At 32.3% G+C, this 16515-nt stretch overlaps 1 protein-coding gene across 2 annotated transcripts in view; it reads right to left on the bottom strand.

Annotated features, from left to right (window-relative positions):
- The window catches only part of LOC106880055 (F-actin-uncapping protein LRRC16A), a 547921-nt gene that overhangs the window by 79923 nt on the left and 451483 nt on the right, over positions 1 to 16515 (bottom strand). For both annotated transcript variants that reach the window (XM_089356189.1, XM_089356195.1), the window contains 2 exons: positions 3253 to 3631; positions 843 to 899 (listed from right to left, as the gene is read on the bottom strand). In XM_089356189.1, coding sequence (XP_089212315.1) covers positions 843 to 899; positions 3253 to 3631 — 436 coding nt within the window. The remainder of the gene's footprint in view (positions 1 to 842; positions 900 to 3252; positions 3632 to 16515) is intronic.

Below are 16515 nucleotides of genomic sequence, written 5' to 3'. Positions count from 1 at the left end.
CAGGTAATTTTTCTGAACATTTTTCACACTGTCCTTAAAAGGGATAATCTGGTTTCACAATGTGCATCTATCTATACATTATTGATTAGGTCACTTCCATAAAAATTGGTTCTAATGATTGCCCTGAGCAGTTGAAAGAATTTGTTTTATGGGTGTTCTTACTGCTAACTTCTTGTGCATCTGCTACATGTGAAGTTTATTTCTGTCAGCCTAAATTCCAGTGCACCTTTTTTGCACTCATTTTACACCAAGTACACAGTATAGAATTCCTTACAATACATTTTCTGAATGTCAAACATGGCCACTTTCTAGATGAAGTTGGGTTCTGTGTTCTTTCTTGCTAATACTTTTGTATAGCTAGTTTAACTTTTTCCATACTTGGAATTTGTCCTCTAATTCTTTGACCGAGAACTAGGTTTTTTGCACACAGGAGTTCCTATAGATGGCCACTTTTAAACTTGTTCCTTATAGCATGGAGAATTATAGTAAATAGGAAGATGCTGAGAACGAAGTCTTGATTGACATTTAATTGCACATTCCTTACTGAACTCATTGCTAACTGCCACCTTGCTGACAACACCTTTGTACATGACTTGTATGGTTGTCACAAATCATTCATTTATATTCTTAGTGAGTTTGATGACTACAATGTGTGATACTCTGACAAAGGCCATCTCTAGATCAATAAATTCTAGGTATAGCAGCTTGCTCTTAGCTAAGAACTTTTATTTTTCTCGCATAATGTGAAAAGGAGATACATGCAAAAATAAACATTCAAGAATTAATCCATTGTAAGTTGAAGCTGATATTTGTGTTTTTAAAAGAAAGTTCTTATCTCTTACTTATCAAAGGGATTCCAATTTTTCTTTTTCACTTCAGGTTTGGCCTCATGTTTTACACTGCATGATAATATAAAAATAATAAACATTAATAAATAAGCCAACACAAAATAATACAGAAGCTAAAATGATAATAATTTAGAAATTAAATGCTAAGTAATTATATAGAACAGAATGAAAAGGCATTCTTATATTTTTGAACTCAATCTGGACACAAAAATGAGGACATATAAAAAAAATTAAAAGTAAATATGAGTCGGAGAGTGAACTCATGCCTATCAGTTGGTAGTTTAGAATTTTAATGAGGAAAAGTCTCTTAGGTGAAGTATTGCAAGACTAAATATGTATATCTGTTTAATAGTCTGTCATGACATTAAATTGGATGAAACAACATTTGTATGAAAATGCTGTGAGTTTCAAATCAAGTGAGATGGTATAAGATGATCTGGAACTAAGAGAGAAATTTCATCAGAGCACTTTCTATGGTAATAACAATAGAAAAGACTAAGACTGGTGATATCATGTTAATGTGACAATGGTTGAAGAGTTGAAGCAAAAGAGGGACCAATCAAATGTATAAATAGCAGTTCAAAATCCTTGAAAAGCCTGCAGGGTACATAGATACATGAATTTTTCTTTGTAACCATGCTCGTTTAACTCCTTCAACCTCATCTCCACCAAAAAGAAATTAACTAAAAAAGTATACAGTCAGAACCTCTCTTAATTATAGCACAAAAGTGAACGTTGGTAAAGGCCTCTCACATGAAATATGTTCATGAGAGATATCTCTGTAAAAATACTGTTGAAGAATGAACTAATGTGTAAAAGGAAAAAAAGAATAAAACAATGATAAAAGGTGTGAAAAATTGTGTGTGGATATATTTTCTACTTACATCTAAAATGTTTGTAGTTGACTAAGTCATGTCTAGGTGGTACAAATGTTGTGGATAACATTTCAATGTTAAGAAATGTAGTAATTAAAAGACTGTAATATTGGAAATAGTGGAAATGAAATTTGAAAACCGCAGAGTATCCAGAAATAACAAGCAGTAGGCTTTCAGAAAAATCAGCATTCTTTTACCATTGTAGCAGAATTCTTTAGTTAACATAAGCATAGAGCAAATAAACACACGCACAAAGACCAATGTTCAAGTATTTATGTGTGTGTGTGTTAAAGTAGAATCTGATAAGTTCAAGGAATGCATCACACACCAATATCTTCTGGTATAGCTTCTATGACTGCTTTTGAGGCACTAACACAAGTGAAGACTATCTTGTAACACAAATACACACACACATATATACACATAGCCACCTAAACATCTAGATGCTCCATGCAAACATCCCATGTGTTCTTCATGTGGTTTTTTGAGGTGTATTCTTTCTGTTTTTTAATTCACAAAGTCATAGAACCAACTATCTGTTGAGTCATTTTGCATTCTCAGAGATTAAACATCTTACTTAAATGAAATGAAATTGTACAATCTCGTGTATGTGTGTGCGTGCATTTAACCTGGATTGGTAACTCAGGGGAGTAGGAAAATGTGTATGTACAGTTTTAATTCAATTAGCTACAGTTCTTCTATTTGAAGACTAGATGAGTTAAAAAATTTGGTTTCTGTTACCATGAACAGAAGGGAGATTAAGGAAATGTTAGTTGCTTATCGATGGTGGAATTAATGACTGTCCTGAAATGACTGGGGAACAAAAAAATTTCACATATCCAGCAAAAATAAGTTGTAATCAGATCATCATATCATGAAATCTGTAATATAAAATATGTGGTCATGTAGGTGATGGAATACTAACATGGACAGCAATCCACATTAAAATTTGCATTCACATGAGACTGTTACAATAGAAAAAATAAACTAGAGAATTTTCATCATCAGTTCAAATGATTTTCAAATGTGAGCATAGCAACTCTTGTGGTAGTATTGTATACTGGGAATATATCAGTAGTAACAGTTGTAACCTGTTGCATGAAAGGTCTCAATATGTTACCTCAGTAATTTTTCCTCTCTAAATTATCAATTCCAAGGTGTCAGTTTGAAGACACAAGTTACTTCCCAACTTGTACCCATGCTTTATTCTCTTTCAGAGGTCCTCTACAAGCAAACCTTCTACTAATGCCTATTTTATGGCAAATTTTCACTCAAAAAGACTATATGCATTTACACTTTGGCTGAGACCACAAGCTAATTGTAAGTACAAAACAAAAACAATTTGTGTGATACTAAAACACTTTTTCTACTTTACTGTCTGTGAAGTTCATATTACACATCCAATTAAACAAGTTTAATTACTTCCATAGTTGCTGCTTTTATTACTCGGCTGATATTTAAGTTCCATACACATTTGAACTTCTAGTCTAAAGTTCATAAAGCAAGAACAAAAACAAGCAAACAATTACCTGACTTCAGTTTTGTCATTCTTGTCAATTAGGGGTCCATCAGTTTCACTCAAGGAAGAATATCTGTTAACATCTATCTGATGCTTGTCTTTTGGAAGCTGGCCAATATCTTCTGGAGTTGAAACAGTCTCTTTCATGCTTCTTAAGTTGTTAAAAAAGTTACTTAAGCCTTCATCAGCATTAATGTCTACTACTTCATTAATGATCTTTGTCTGTGGTTTTGTGATGGCATGATTTTTCTTGCGCTTTGGCCGTGCTTTGTTGATGTGTTGTAACTTCTGTGTGGGAGAAATGTCAATTTCTATGCTGCTGGTGGAAGCCAATGATGCTAAACTTGTCATAGAGTCAAAATTCAAGCTATCAAGAGATTGATTCCGGTCTGGAAAAAAAATTTTAACAAATTGAATAATATATCAGTCTTTTATTTTTTTTTTTCATTAAATGACCTTGGTTCATTTCAAATGATTTCCCATCATAACCAACCTAATTTGAGGAAAAAGATATCGAGTAATAGACTTAATTGTATTCTATGACAAAAATATTGATAGATAAAAAAAGATACACACGCACAAATACATGAACATACACTATTAAACATGGAATAATTATTCCAGTAAATATTTTCTAAATCATTCATAGTCTAATTGTTTCCTTCAATTTCAGAGAAATGAAAAATTAAGTCAACCAAGGAAAGGAATTTAAGAATTATCAGACGAAAGATTAACTAACTGAGAATAGCCCACCCGATATTATACTAACAAAACATATTTTTAGGTTTGTAGTTTACAGATAATATATGAAAAAGACTATTTTAACTAAACTATTGATTTTTTTCCTCTTTTCTTTTTATAAGTCCCAAACAAGGCAAGAAGCTGTATAGTGTAAAGGACTACAAAGGAGAAATTAAAACAAACAGAATGAATTTACTTTAGACTTGAAAGAGTTCAGGTCATAAGAAGTAGGAAAACAGTGAGATGGAAGTCTGAGGAAAAAAGATATGACCATAGAAAGACTTCCTTATTTGTAGAAGCACAACAACATTCGGATGAAAATGCTGTGAGTTTCAAATCAAGCGAGATGGCATAAGGTGGTCTGGAACAAAGAGAGAAATTTCATCAGAGCACTTCCTGTGGTAATAACAATAGAAAACATTAAGATTGATGATGTCATGTCAGTGTGACAAGGGTTGCAGAGTTGAAGCAAGAGAGGTACCAATCAAATTAGAGACTTGCTTCTGAACCAAAAATTGAAGAAAACTCAAATATCACAACTAGAGAACTTACAGAGGAGTTGGAAGTTTCTAAAAGTACAGCTCATGAACACCTAGTGAAGTTAGGATACATTTCTTGCTATAATGTATGGGTCCCTCACAAACTCTCAGAAAAGAATTTCTTGAACAGGTATTCTGTTTGTGATATGCTTTTGAAACAGAATGGAAGCATGCCCTTTTTGCAACAACTTGTGGCTGGAGATGAAAAATGGATTATGTATGAAAATGTAGTGCAAAAAAGATCTTGGAGTTTGCATAAGGATCTCCTAAAACAGTAACCAAAGATGAATATCCATGCCAAAAAAGCTATGCTTTGTGTTTGGTGGGATCATAAAGGCATTATTTATTATGAGCTTCTCCCACAAAACCAGATCATTAATTCTGATGTGTAGTGTCGTCAGCTGGCTAATTTGAACCAAAAGAAATCAAAGTAATGAAGCCAGGGACTGCCAACAGAAAAGGAGTAGTGTTCCAACAAGACAATACCCAATCATGTGTCTTTGGCTACTTGAACAAAGTTACCTGAACTTGGCTGGGATCTCTTACTCCATCCACCATATTCTCCTGATATTGCGCCATCTGACTACCACTTGTTTTTGTCTCTAAAGAACTCATTCCCAGGAAAAACATTTAAGGATTTAGATGGAGTCAAAATGCATCTAGATAACTTTTTTTCTTCAATACCAGTAAAATTTCTTGCTGATGGAATATTTAAATTGCCTGATAGATGGGCAAAGGCCATTAATAATAATGGAAATTATTTCAGTGAATAAAATTTATTGAAAGGTCAATTATTTATATTCCTTTTTGCATATAAAAAAATGTGCAGAACTTTCCAGACAATCTGCTAAAACACACACACACATATATTTATATATATATATATATATATATATATATATATATATATATATATATATATATATATATATATAGTACTTAATAATGGTCAGGAGAATGGAGATTTTCCACATCTAATTTTAACAAACAGTTATTTTACAGCATTCTTTCATGGACCTATATGCATTTCAACTGCACACTGTTAGCTGCATATTCTGGTGTTATTGTCAATGCAGCTTCTTCGGGGTCCATTATTTACTGCCATTCAAAGTTAAGCTGAGTGAATAGAGTATATTTTAGGAGGTGTTGGTGTTACTATAAATGGTTGTATCATTCTTGACCCAAAGTTCACCTCGGTTAGTTTGATATGTGGAGTTAGGTATAGTCTTAAAAATAGGTCAAGGTTAGGAGTTTGAGCGAGTTCATTAGTATTAATATTATCATAAAGATTATCATTCTACTCATTTAAAGGAAAATTTTATTTTTTGAGGTATGAATTTAATTTTGGTTTATTATTTGTTTTTGTTTTCACAATTGTTATTCTATTAATTTATAATTTTCTTGCTTTATTAAACATAATGCGCTTATTTGAATTTATTAAATGTGAGCTTACCATTTTAGTCATTTGGAAGAGAATTTTTATTTTTACAGGTGTTCATTTAATTTTGGCTTATTGTTTTTGTTTTCACAATTGTTATTCTAGTAATTTATAATTTTCATGCTTATTTTATACTAGCAGAAATACCCGGCGTTGCCCGGGTTAAAGAGAATAATGAAATCTAAAAACGCTGTCTAGACTACGCAACCCTCAACTGTTAGTAGCTACGATACCATATTTCTACATTAATAACTCTCCAATCCATGCCAGCATGGAACATAGATACTAAGTGGAATGCTAGAAGAAAGTTTTCAACTCATATGTATATAAAGTAAATACACGTAATTCAGAAACACGTTTTGTGTATTTTATTTCGTAACGAAACAAACAGGTACAGATTATAAACAATGAAAGGCCAATTTTGGTGATTCATTTGACAGAGGTAGTAGAGAGACAATGCGATGATAAATCTGAGGTCGGATCTTGAAAGTTTGGATGAATGCTGCCTCAGTTAAATCGCTTGTGGTTCCAAATGATGTCATCTGTAGTACAGTATAGTATTGTCTAATTTTGTTTTGAAAATGTTAGGAATCTTGGTCAGTTGATGATAACAGTTTCTTCAATAGCTCTGGAGGTTGGGGATTGTGGAATTGTTGGGAATGTTTTTAACTTTGGTGTTATAGGTATTGCTTGAATTTCTTTGACATATGAAATATATGTATTTTCACTGGGTTTGTAAGAGAGAGTTGTGTAGTTCTCGAGTTTTAGGGATTCACACAGACACACATTCTCATCTTTATATATAGAGATATATATATACACACACACACACGCACCCAAACACACGTATATATATATGTATATCAATATAAATATATGAAAGTCAATGAAGTTTCGTAAAAGAAGGTGATCATGTACATACTTTCTTGCTGTTGTGATTATAACACCTCGTTGTAAACAATGTTCCTTGTTTTCCCTTGTGGAGCATATGCAAATAGGATTTTTTTGCTGCCCACTCTTAAGCAGCCAACATACAGTTGTCCATGTGAGAAGCAGGGCTCTTCCAAGAGAAGACCAGCTACAGACAGTGCTCATCTGTTATGTTCGGGTTAAAATTTCATCAACATCAAAAGTATATGAATTTTCATGGGAGTTATGGCCGTTATGCATAGAATATAATTTCCAAATTGCAGACAAAATTTACAATCGATAAATGTCTTAGAACAACCAGTCTCTCATCTGGGAAGGCCTTGAAATCAATGTTACCAACTGGGGACTATGTGTGTCACAGTGATAATAAAAAGACTCAAAGGAGGTCTGCAACGAAATAATTTTACTCAACACTTTGCAAGTGAATCAGTGGAGGCAAAGATGCGTCTCATTTACTTGACAATTTATGCACCACGTTGCAGAAATCACAATGTAAGTATATCTGAAAGGGTAGTCTTACACTGTTGTACCGTTGAATTACAAATAATGCTCATCTGTTATGTTCAGGTTAAAATTTCATCAACATCAAAAATATATGAATTTTCATGGGAGTTATGGCCGTTATGCATAGAATATAATTTCCAAATTTCATAAAGATCCATTCAGTACTTTTGACGTAGTTTTGGATAAGAAAACAAATGACTAATGTGTGTGTTTGTGTGCATGTGTATGTGTGTGATGGGTGTATATATGTATAGATATCTGTATGCATGTATATATAAGTATATATGTGTACATATTACATGTACATCTATATATATATACATCTACACATATGTATACATATACATGTATGCATATAGATCTATATCTATATATATATATCTATACATATACGTGTACATATACATCTATATGTATACATATACATCTCTCTCTCTCTCTCTCTTTATCTCTCTCTCTCTCTCTCTCTTTATCTCTCTCTCTCTCTCTCTCTCTCTCTCTCTTTCTCTCTCTCTGAAAGTATCTGTCATTACAGTATCGAAATGTGATTGTTTCAGTTAGTAGAATAACGTGTACATATACATCTATATGTATACATATACATCTCTCTCTCTTTCTTTCTCTTTTTCTCTCTTTCTCTCTCTCTGAAAGTATCTGTCATTACAGTATCGAAATGTGATTGTTTCAGTTAGTGGAATAGTTTCAATTTTAAAGTGAAAGTATTTGACATGAGTATTTTTGTTTCACTTTTGACACGTAATACTTAAATAGTGGAGGAGATATTATGTTGCCGTGGGCTCGAACTCTGCAAGAAGTTAAAAATTTTTTTTGACTAAAACACAACTGGAACCCTAAGTAAGGCATCTGTAAAATTTGAATGAAATTGGTTGCGTAGTTCTTGAGTTTTAGGGATTCACACAGACAGACAGACAGACAGACAGACAGACAGACAGACAGACAGACAGACAGACAGACAGACAGACACACATTCTCATTTTTATATATATAGATAATGCATTTATCTGAATTTATTAAATGTACATTTATTTGCATGAATGCATCTTAAACCGCATTCCTGTCTAGAGTTTATCAGATCACATTTTGAAGTGAAAATCTGGTATATTTCATCAACGTAAGTCACATCATTTATTCCCTCTACTATATGGTTTAGCCCAACTAATTATGTCTCAGTAAATTGAGTATATCCTTTAGCGACCTAATTAATTTACTTAAGTTCGTTTTATATTTCTTATTTTTATCTCTAAATGAAATTTCGTAGTTAGTTATCCTACGTTTTATAAAACATGAACTAACACCTATATAGAAATAGTCTATGCCTTCTGATATAATTTTACACCTGTAAACCACATTTAAAATTTTACATTGTGATTTTAACGGACATAATTTTCTTTTTGCATAATCACAGTTATTAACTCTAATAATTCTGTTCTTATCTTCTATATTGGTTCGATCATTTGTATTCTCTAATTTATTTCACCTATATTCCAGGTTATTTTCAGTATTCCCACTGTTGACATTCTGTGTACTGCACTTTCTAGCATTCTCGTCTTCTCTTTCTAGTTTAGTAATTGAGTTAGTGGTTGCTTCCCTTATATTAGTTCCTTTGTTGTAGCTATTTCTCTGGTCACTAGCTCTATCAATAAGGCTTGTCTCATTTATTCCTAATTCGCTATTTCTGTTTTGGTTAATATTAATAGTATTCTCATAGAAATTATTTAATTTGTGTACATTATGTGCAGCTATAATTTGTGCTAGGTTCCTGTTGCTGGAAAACACAAGCCTAATTTTGTGGTTATTAAATACATTAAAGTATTTACTATTTCTTGGAAAATACTTTTCCACTGCCGAATAGAATAATTTAGGAATGCTGGAAAGAATTTGCTTTCTGAAGGGAATTATATACCACTTTGTATTATCAGATATCTTTTTATTAGAGAAATTTTTGGAGTATTTATTAAAGGTATTTATCCTATTTCTCTGGTTTTCATATTTGGTCTGTTACTTATTTGTGTATTTCTGAAGGACTGGTTTACATATTTGTTACCTCCTCTACTTGGGTGCTGCCAACTAAAGTTTTTGTTACTATCAAAGTTACTTAGTAGCTTATACGGTCCCATTTTCTTAAAATCATTGCTAATCCTCACCTTATCTGGTGTTCCATGGTTATCATGATTATTGCCAATTGTCTGATCTTCCTATCTTTATCTATCCTCCCATTCCTAAGTTGGCTATTACCTGTTTTAATTCTGCTGACCTGTGTACAATGATTTCTGTTATTATTGTCCCACAAAAGAATGCTGTAAGTAACTGTTTAATAAGGCGGTGCTCCAGCATGGCCGCAGTCAACTGACTGAAACAAGTAAAAGAGTAAAAGAGAATGTGGAAAATATTTGTTCCCCTGACTATTATTAATACTATTACTTACTCTACAGAAACTATGCAGTCCTGAAAAGGACACTTGGATTTAGCGAGTGTGAATAATTACCGGAGTCAAGTAACTTATTACTAACTCGGGTATCACCAAAATTCATAGTGGTTAGTTAGCATTTAAAACCAATTCAAAGGAAATGTGGTAACCACCAGGATTATATATCCCTTTGAAAATATTTTTTGAAATATATATATACATATATACACACACACATAGGCCATCATGAAGCATGCTTTCCATGCTAGCATGGGTTGGACGATTTGACTGAGGACTGGCGAACCAGATGGCCACGCCAGGCTCCAACCTGATTTAGCAGAGTTTCTACAGCTGGATGCCCTTCCTAATGCCAACCACTCCAAGAATGTAGTGGGTGCTTTTACGTGCCACTGGCACGAAGGCCAGTCAGGCGGTACTGGCAACGGCTATGATCAAAATGGTGTATTTTATGTGCCACCTGCACAGGACCCAGTCTGGTGGCACTGGCAATAACCTCGCTCGAATGTCTTTTCACGTGCCAGGAAGGCGACGCTGGTAACGATTACGCTCAAATGGTGCTATTTACGTTCCACTGGCATGGAAGCCAGACAGCTGCTCTGGCAACGATCACACTCGGATGGTGCTCTTAGTGCTACACTGGTACAGGTGCCATCATGATTTTACTTTCACTTACCCCAACAGGTCTTTGCAAGCCAAGCTTAGTGTCCAATGAAGGAGACATTGGCATGGGTGCCAGTCGTCAAATTTAATTCGATTTCGATTTCACTTGCCTCAACAGGTCTTTACAAGCAGAGTTTAGTGTCCATTGAAGGAAAGATACGCATAAGTGGGCTGGCTACACCCCTGGCAGAGGCCTTGGATTATGGTTTCAGTTGGCTTGCCGGGTATTCTCATGCACAGCATATTTCCAAAGGTCTGGGTCACAAGTCATTACCTCAGTGAGGCCTAATGTTCGAAGGTCGTGCTTCACCACCTCATCCCAGGTCTTCCTGGGTCTACCTCTTCCACAGGTTCCCTCAACGCCTAGGGTGTGGCACATTTTCACACAGCTATCCTCATCCATTCTCGCAAAATGACCATACCAGCACAATCGTCTCTCTTGCACACCACAACTGATGCTTCTTATATACATATATATATATATATATATATATATATATATATATATATATATATTTTTTTTTTTAATATTTTATTTTTTATTTTATTTATTTTTTAATTTTAATTTTTTATTGTTTATTTTATTTTATTTTAAGTTTTATTTTTATTTTAAGTTTATTCTTACTTTTTTACATGAATATCTGTGTATGTCTTTTTATGGTATTGTATTGTTCGTAACCACCAACTTAACACTACACACTGAATCGTCGCAAGGTATGGAAGGTTTTCGAAGGACCGGAGAGATTATGTCCGGGTGGAGAATTATAACAGATATAGTACTATACAAAATACCGAAAGGATCTTCACCTCTTACATCACACATTTCTTCTTACTTCAACGTCGAGATGGTATAATTTCATGGGAGAGAGATAATTTTGCGGCTGAAGATAGCTTTACATTGTAGATTATACACATATTATGTTATGTTATATGATATTATGTTATATTATATTATACACATGTAGAGCTTGAAACACGTGTACCGCGGAATCCTTTGTAGTTTTGTTGTTATTTTTTTCTTTTGGATTTACAATTTATATATATATATATATATATATATAGAGAGAGAGAGAGAGAGAGATACATAATATATATATATATATATATATATATAGATAGATAGATAGATAGATAGATAGATAGATAGATAGATAGATAGATAGATAGATAGACAGATAGATATGTATATATATATAAATTCAAATACACAACTGGAAGAGCTACTATTAGTTTCATGGTTTTATGATACTTGAATAGGTATCTTTATAAAATACACCATGTATCTTAAAGCAATCTTTCAAGCTCTGTTTATGTATTACATATATTTTAAAAACAAGGAAGCTGGACAGTAAAAAAATAAGAAAAAACATGGAAAAAATGTGAAGAAGATTGGTGCAAAAAATGGAATGACAAAAAAGAAACAAAATCAAGAAAACTAAGATCTTCTTCCTCCCTAATAGCAGAAAGTTCATTAAATACAACTGGTTTAGAACAAAATATCAGAAAATATGTCAAAGGCTGTGAGACAGCAACTCATTCCGGAAAAGGTGGTGCACTCAAATTTAATAAAAGAAACCTGTCTATGTGTCTACACGTACTAAAAATTTCAGATCTCAAATTAAGTAGTGCATTAGAATTGCTGGATCAAAGAAGAATATGAGACCTTTCTGTTACACATAAGTTGCATTTCTGAGATCCATTAACAAACATATGACTTGGATTTCTCCACTATTTTCCACTTAATGATATGTGGTGTGGTGCTGCTCTTCAAATTACATATGTGGCTAGCCAACTCAGTTATATTACTTTTATCAATGTGCCAGAAAGAAAATAACCCGATGCAATTTTTCTTTTCAATTGATTTGTCTTGGAGTGTAGCTGTAACTTCAGCTTTGTATATGACACACCTGATCAAGTGGGCAAGCTTCAGGGTCCCAACAGTTACAACTGGGAGTGGTTTCTTGGTAATTTTTGCAAGTTATAATGCTTTTCATATTGGGGCAGCAGCTGTATGATATTTTTTATTGAGCATCTGCTAAAAATTTTCCTGTATTTATGATTTAATGGAAAATGTTTATCGAAAAGAAACAGGAAATTCTTGCCTAAGTTAGTCATAACATTAAGGGAGAAAGATGAGTTGAACCGAATTATTTTCCTTGGTCAATTTATGTATCCTTTAGTATCCAGCGGTTGGATATATACTTACATATACACACATACAAACCTACGTATATATGCCTATATACACACATACATGCATTCACATATACATACATTCCCGTACATACGTATATATACCTATATTTAGGCAACTATATAAACATACATGTGCAAGAGAGACAACTGCACTGGTATGGTCATATTTTGTGTATGGATGAGGACAGCTGTGTGAAAAAGTGTCACACCCTAACAGTGGAGGGAACCTGTGGAAGAGGTAGACCTAGGAAGGCTTGGGATGAGGTGGTGAAGCATGACTTTCGAACGTTGGGCCCCACAGAGGCAATGACAAGCAACTGAGACCGTTGGAGATACACTGTGCTTGAGAAGACCAACAAGCCAAGTGAGACTGTTGCCAGTGTTGCACAACCGTTCCATTTGAGCGTACCCTTCAATCACTGGGCAATATACAGTGCTTGAGAAGACCTGTTGGGTCAAATAAAATCATTGTTGTGGTTGATGCCAGTACTGCCTGACTGGGACCTGTGCTGGTAGCACGTAAAAAGCACCATTTGAGTGTGGTCAATGCCAGTCCCATTGGACTGGCTCCCGTGCTGGTAGCATGTAAAAAGCATCATTTGAACGTGGTCGATGCCAGTCCCACCAGACTGGTTCCCATGCTGGTGGAACATAAAAAACACCATTCTTGTGTGGTCATTGCCAGTGCTGCCTAACTGGCTCCCATGCTGATGGCACGTAAAAAAGTACCATTTGGGTGTGGTTGCTGCCAGTACCACCTGTCTGGCTCCTGTACCGGTGGCACATAAAAAGCACCCACTACATTCTTGGAGTGGTTGGCATCAGGAAGAGCATCCAGCTGTAGGAACCTTGCCAGATCAGATTGGAGCCTAGTGCAGCTTCCTGGTTTGTTAGTCCTCAGTCAAACCATCCAACCCATACCAGCATGGAAAGTGGGCGTTAAATGATGATGATGATAAACATATGTGTACATATATATATATATATAAAATATATAGTTTTAGGGAAAATAACCAAGTTTCAAGAACTCATCGATGAAAATCCACTATCACATAGAAAAATTAACAATTAAAAGCACAATAAATGAGTATAATATTTTTATATATATATATATATTTATGTATGTATATGAGTTTGTTTGTGTGTGTATATTTTGTGTATATATATGTATGTGCATTTGAGTATACATATGTATATTTTTTGTGTGTATAAACTAGAGTATACATATGAGTGTATATATTTTATATTTTTATATATATGTATATATGTATGTATATGTGAATCTATATAATATGTATATTTGAGAGTATGGGAGGGTGAGTGGGAGTGTGTATTTTTATATATAATATTCTTTATTTATTTATATGTGTGTATGAGTGTATTTGTTTTTATATGTATGTTTAGGTAGGTACATGTGTGTATGTGTAGATATATATTTGTGTGTATGTGTAGATATATATTTGTGGATATATATAGTAGTTTTATTTTTATTGGTAGGTTAATATTTTAGGAAGTTTAAGGTTTTATATTACAATGACACTACGTTTTTATAAGACTAAATCAATAATAGTATTTTAGCCTATTTCATAATATTATATTATTTAATTTACGACTCTTAGTCTTATTATTAATTTATTATATATTAGAATTTAAATTTTATTAATATGTTTTATAAGATAGCTATAGTTTTTTGTTCTTTTTTTGTTGTTAGTTATATAAATTTTTAAATTTTCATTCATTTTTTTAAGTATTATTATTTCATTCATGTTTTCGTATTCTATTCTCTATTTTAACGTAGTATTTTCGCGCGACCTCTTGCTTAAAACGCTATAGCTATTAGATAACGTCTTAGTTTCAGTTTGAATTACGGAGAAATATGGATAAGTACTGTTTTTACTTTGCTAAAGATTTTCTACTATTTGAAAATAATATGTATTCTTGTTTTTTATATTATTCATTTGGTTCTTTATAGATTATTTCTAATAGATAACTTATTTAACACTTAATTATTTATAAGTTATAGTTTCATTTCTACATAATAATAGAACTTCGATTTGAATAGTGTTGTTATATTTTCGATTATTTTTGATTGATAATATTTGATTAATAATTAGTCTTTATTGTTTATAATATCGTTAAAGGTTTTTTTTTATTAAAACTTTGTATATATATATATATATATATATATATATATATATATATATATATATAAAGTTTAATCTTTTATTCTTAATAATTTTTTTCCTTTCCTAATTTTTTCATTCATAATTTTATTCTTACGTTTGTAGAAATAAATATTCTTGTATTTTTCTATTATTCAATTGATTTTTAATGATAATTAAATAAACGTTTTTAGCTTTAAATAGTATAGCTTTAACTATTACACCGGTTAAATATGTACTAATTTTATCTTCATTATTATTTTAAACTTAAACTTCGTTCAAATTGTATTTAAAACAAAGATAATTTAAAACAATGTCAATTTATGTAAGCTATTTTTTGTATATAATATACATGTTATTATAATGGAGGAAGGGAGGATTATTGAATGGTTATTATTTTGATATTTTTAATAATTTTTCTATCTTTATAAAATAAGTATTTCATATTAATTCATTTGGTACTTATTGTTGGTTGAGATATATATATATCTAATTATTGTTCTACTTAAGATCTGATGATTAGCTATATTTTTGAATAGAAATTAATTTTCGATAATTTCAATTGATTTTAATCGATTTAAATTTCCTTTCTATTTGAAAATTAGTTATGAAACACGTGTAATCATTTTATTATATTTATCTTATGATATTTACTTTGCTTTATATTATACTCATTTATTGTGCTTTTAATTGTTAATTTTTCTATATGTGATAGTGGATTTTCATCGATGAGTTCTTGAAACTTGGTTATTTTCCCTAAAACTATATATTTTATATATATTTTATCTATAAAGCTCAATTTAATTTTAATTTTTTATAAATTGATTTTAATTGAGTTTTTACCTGTAATTTTGGATTTTGTCCCTAATATTATTATATATATATATATACCTCTTGCATTTGTAGGTATATATACATACTCACATACATACACATAGATAGGTAAGTAGACCCATCACTTAGACTTGCACATACATATATTGAAGAGTGTGTGTGTATATACACACTCTTACATATATGTATATACAAATACATATCTCTCTACTTATCTCCAGCCTTGTGTGCTGACTCTCACATGAGCACTCCCATAGATGTGTGTGTATATATATATGTATATATATATATATATGTATATATATATATATATATATATATATATATATATACACATTCATATATATATCTTTATATTTTCACCCACACACCCATGTCCATACATACACATAAAAGCATATATATATATACACAAATTAAGGGATCATCAAACAGGTTGCTTCACCACATACCGAAGTTCCATGAGGGAAGATAATGGGCTGGCTCGCCTATGTAGATTTGGAGATACTTTCAAAATGTGTCGACTGCAATGATGGCGCTAGATCATGCATGCACATTTGCCAGTATCGTCGAATTTACAACAGGAATATCATACCGATGAGGTAATGAGGAGTTTTTATCCTTCTAAACCAGAAACATGTCTATTATTAACTATGGCTAGTTTTAGTTCGTTATTTTTCTTCTTGTTTTGCCTATGTGAGTTGTGGGTAACTGTTGGAGTTTCAGCATTTTTAGCTGCTATTTCTGAACTTCGGTATGTCGTGAAGCAACCTGTTTGCTGATCCCTTAATTTTGTTTATAAATGTATAAGAACTTTTAA

This window comes from Octopus bimaculoides, chromosome 1, assembly GCF_046866305.1.
Source record: "Octopus bimaculoides isolate indiv1 chromosome 1, ASM4686630v1, whole genome shotgun sequence".
NCBI classification, from domain to species: domain Eukaryota; kingdom Metazoa; phylum Mollusca; class Cephalopoda; order Octopoda; family Octopodidae; genus Octopus; species Octopus bimaculoides.
This window is presented reverse-complemented; position numbering and strand designations above follow the sequence as displayed.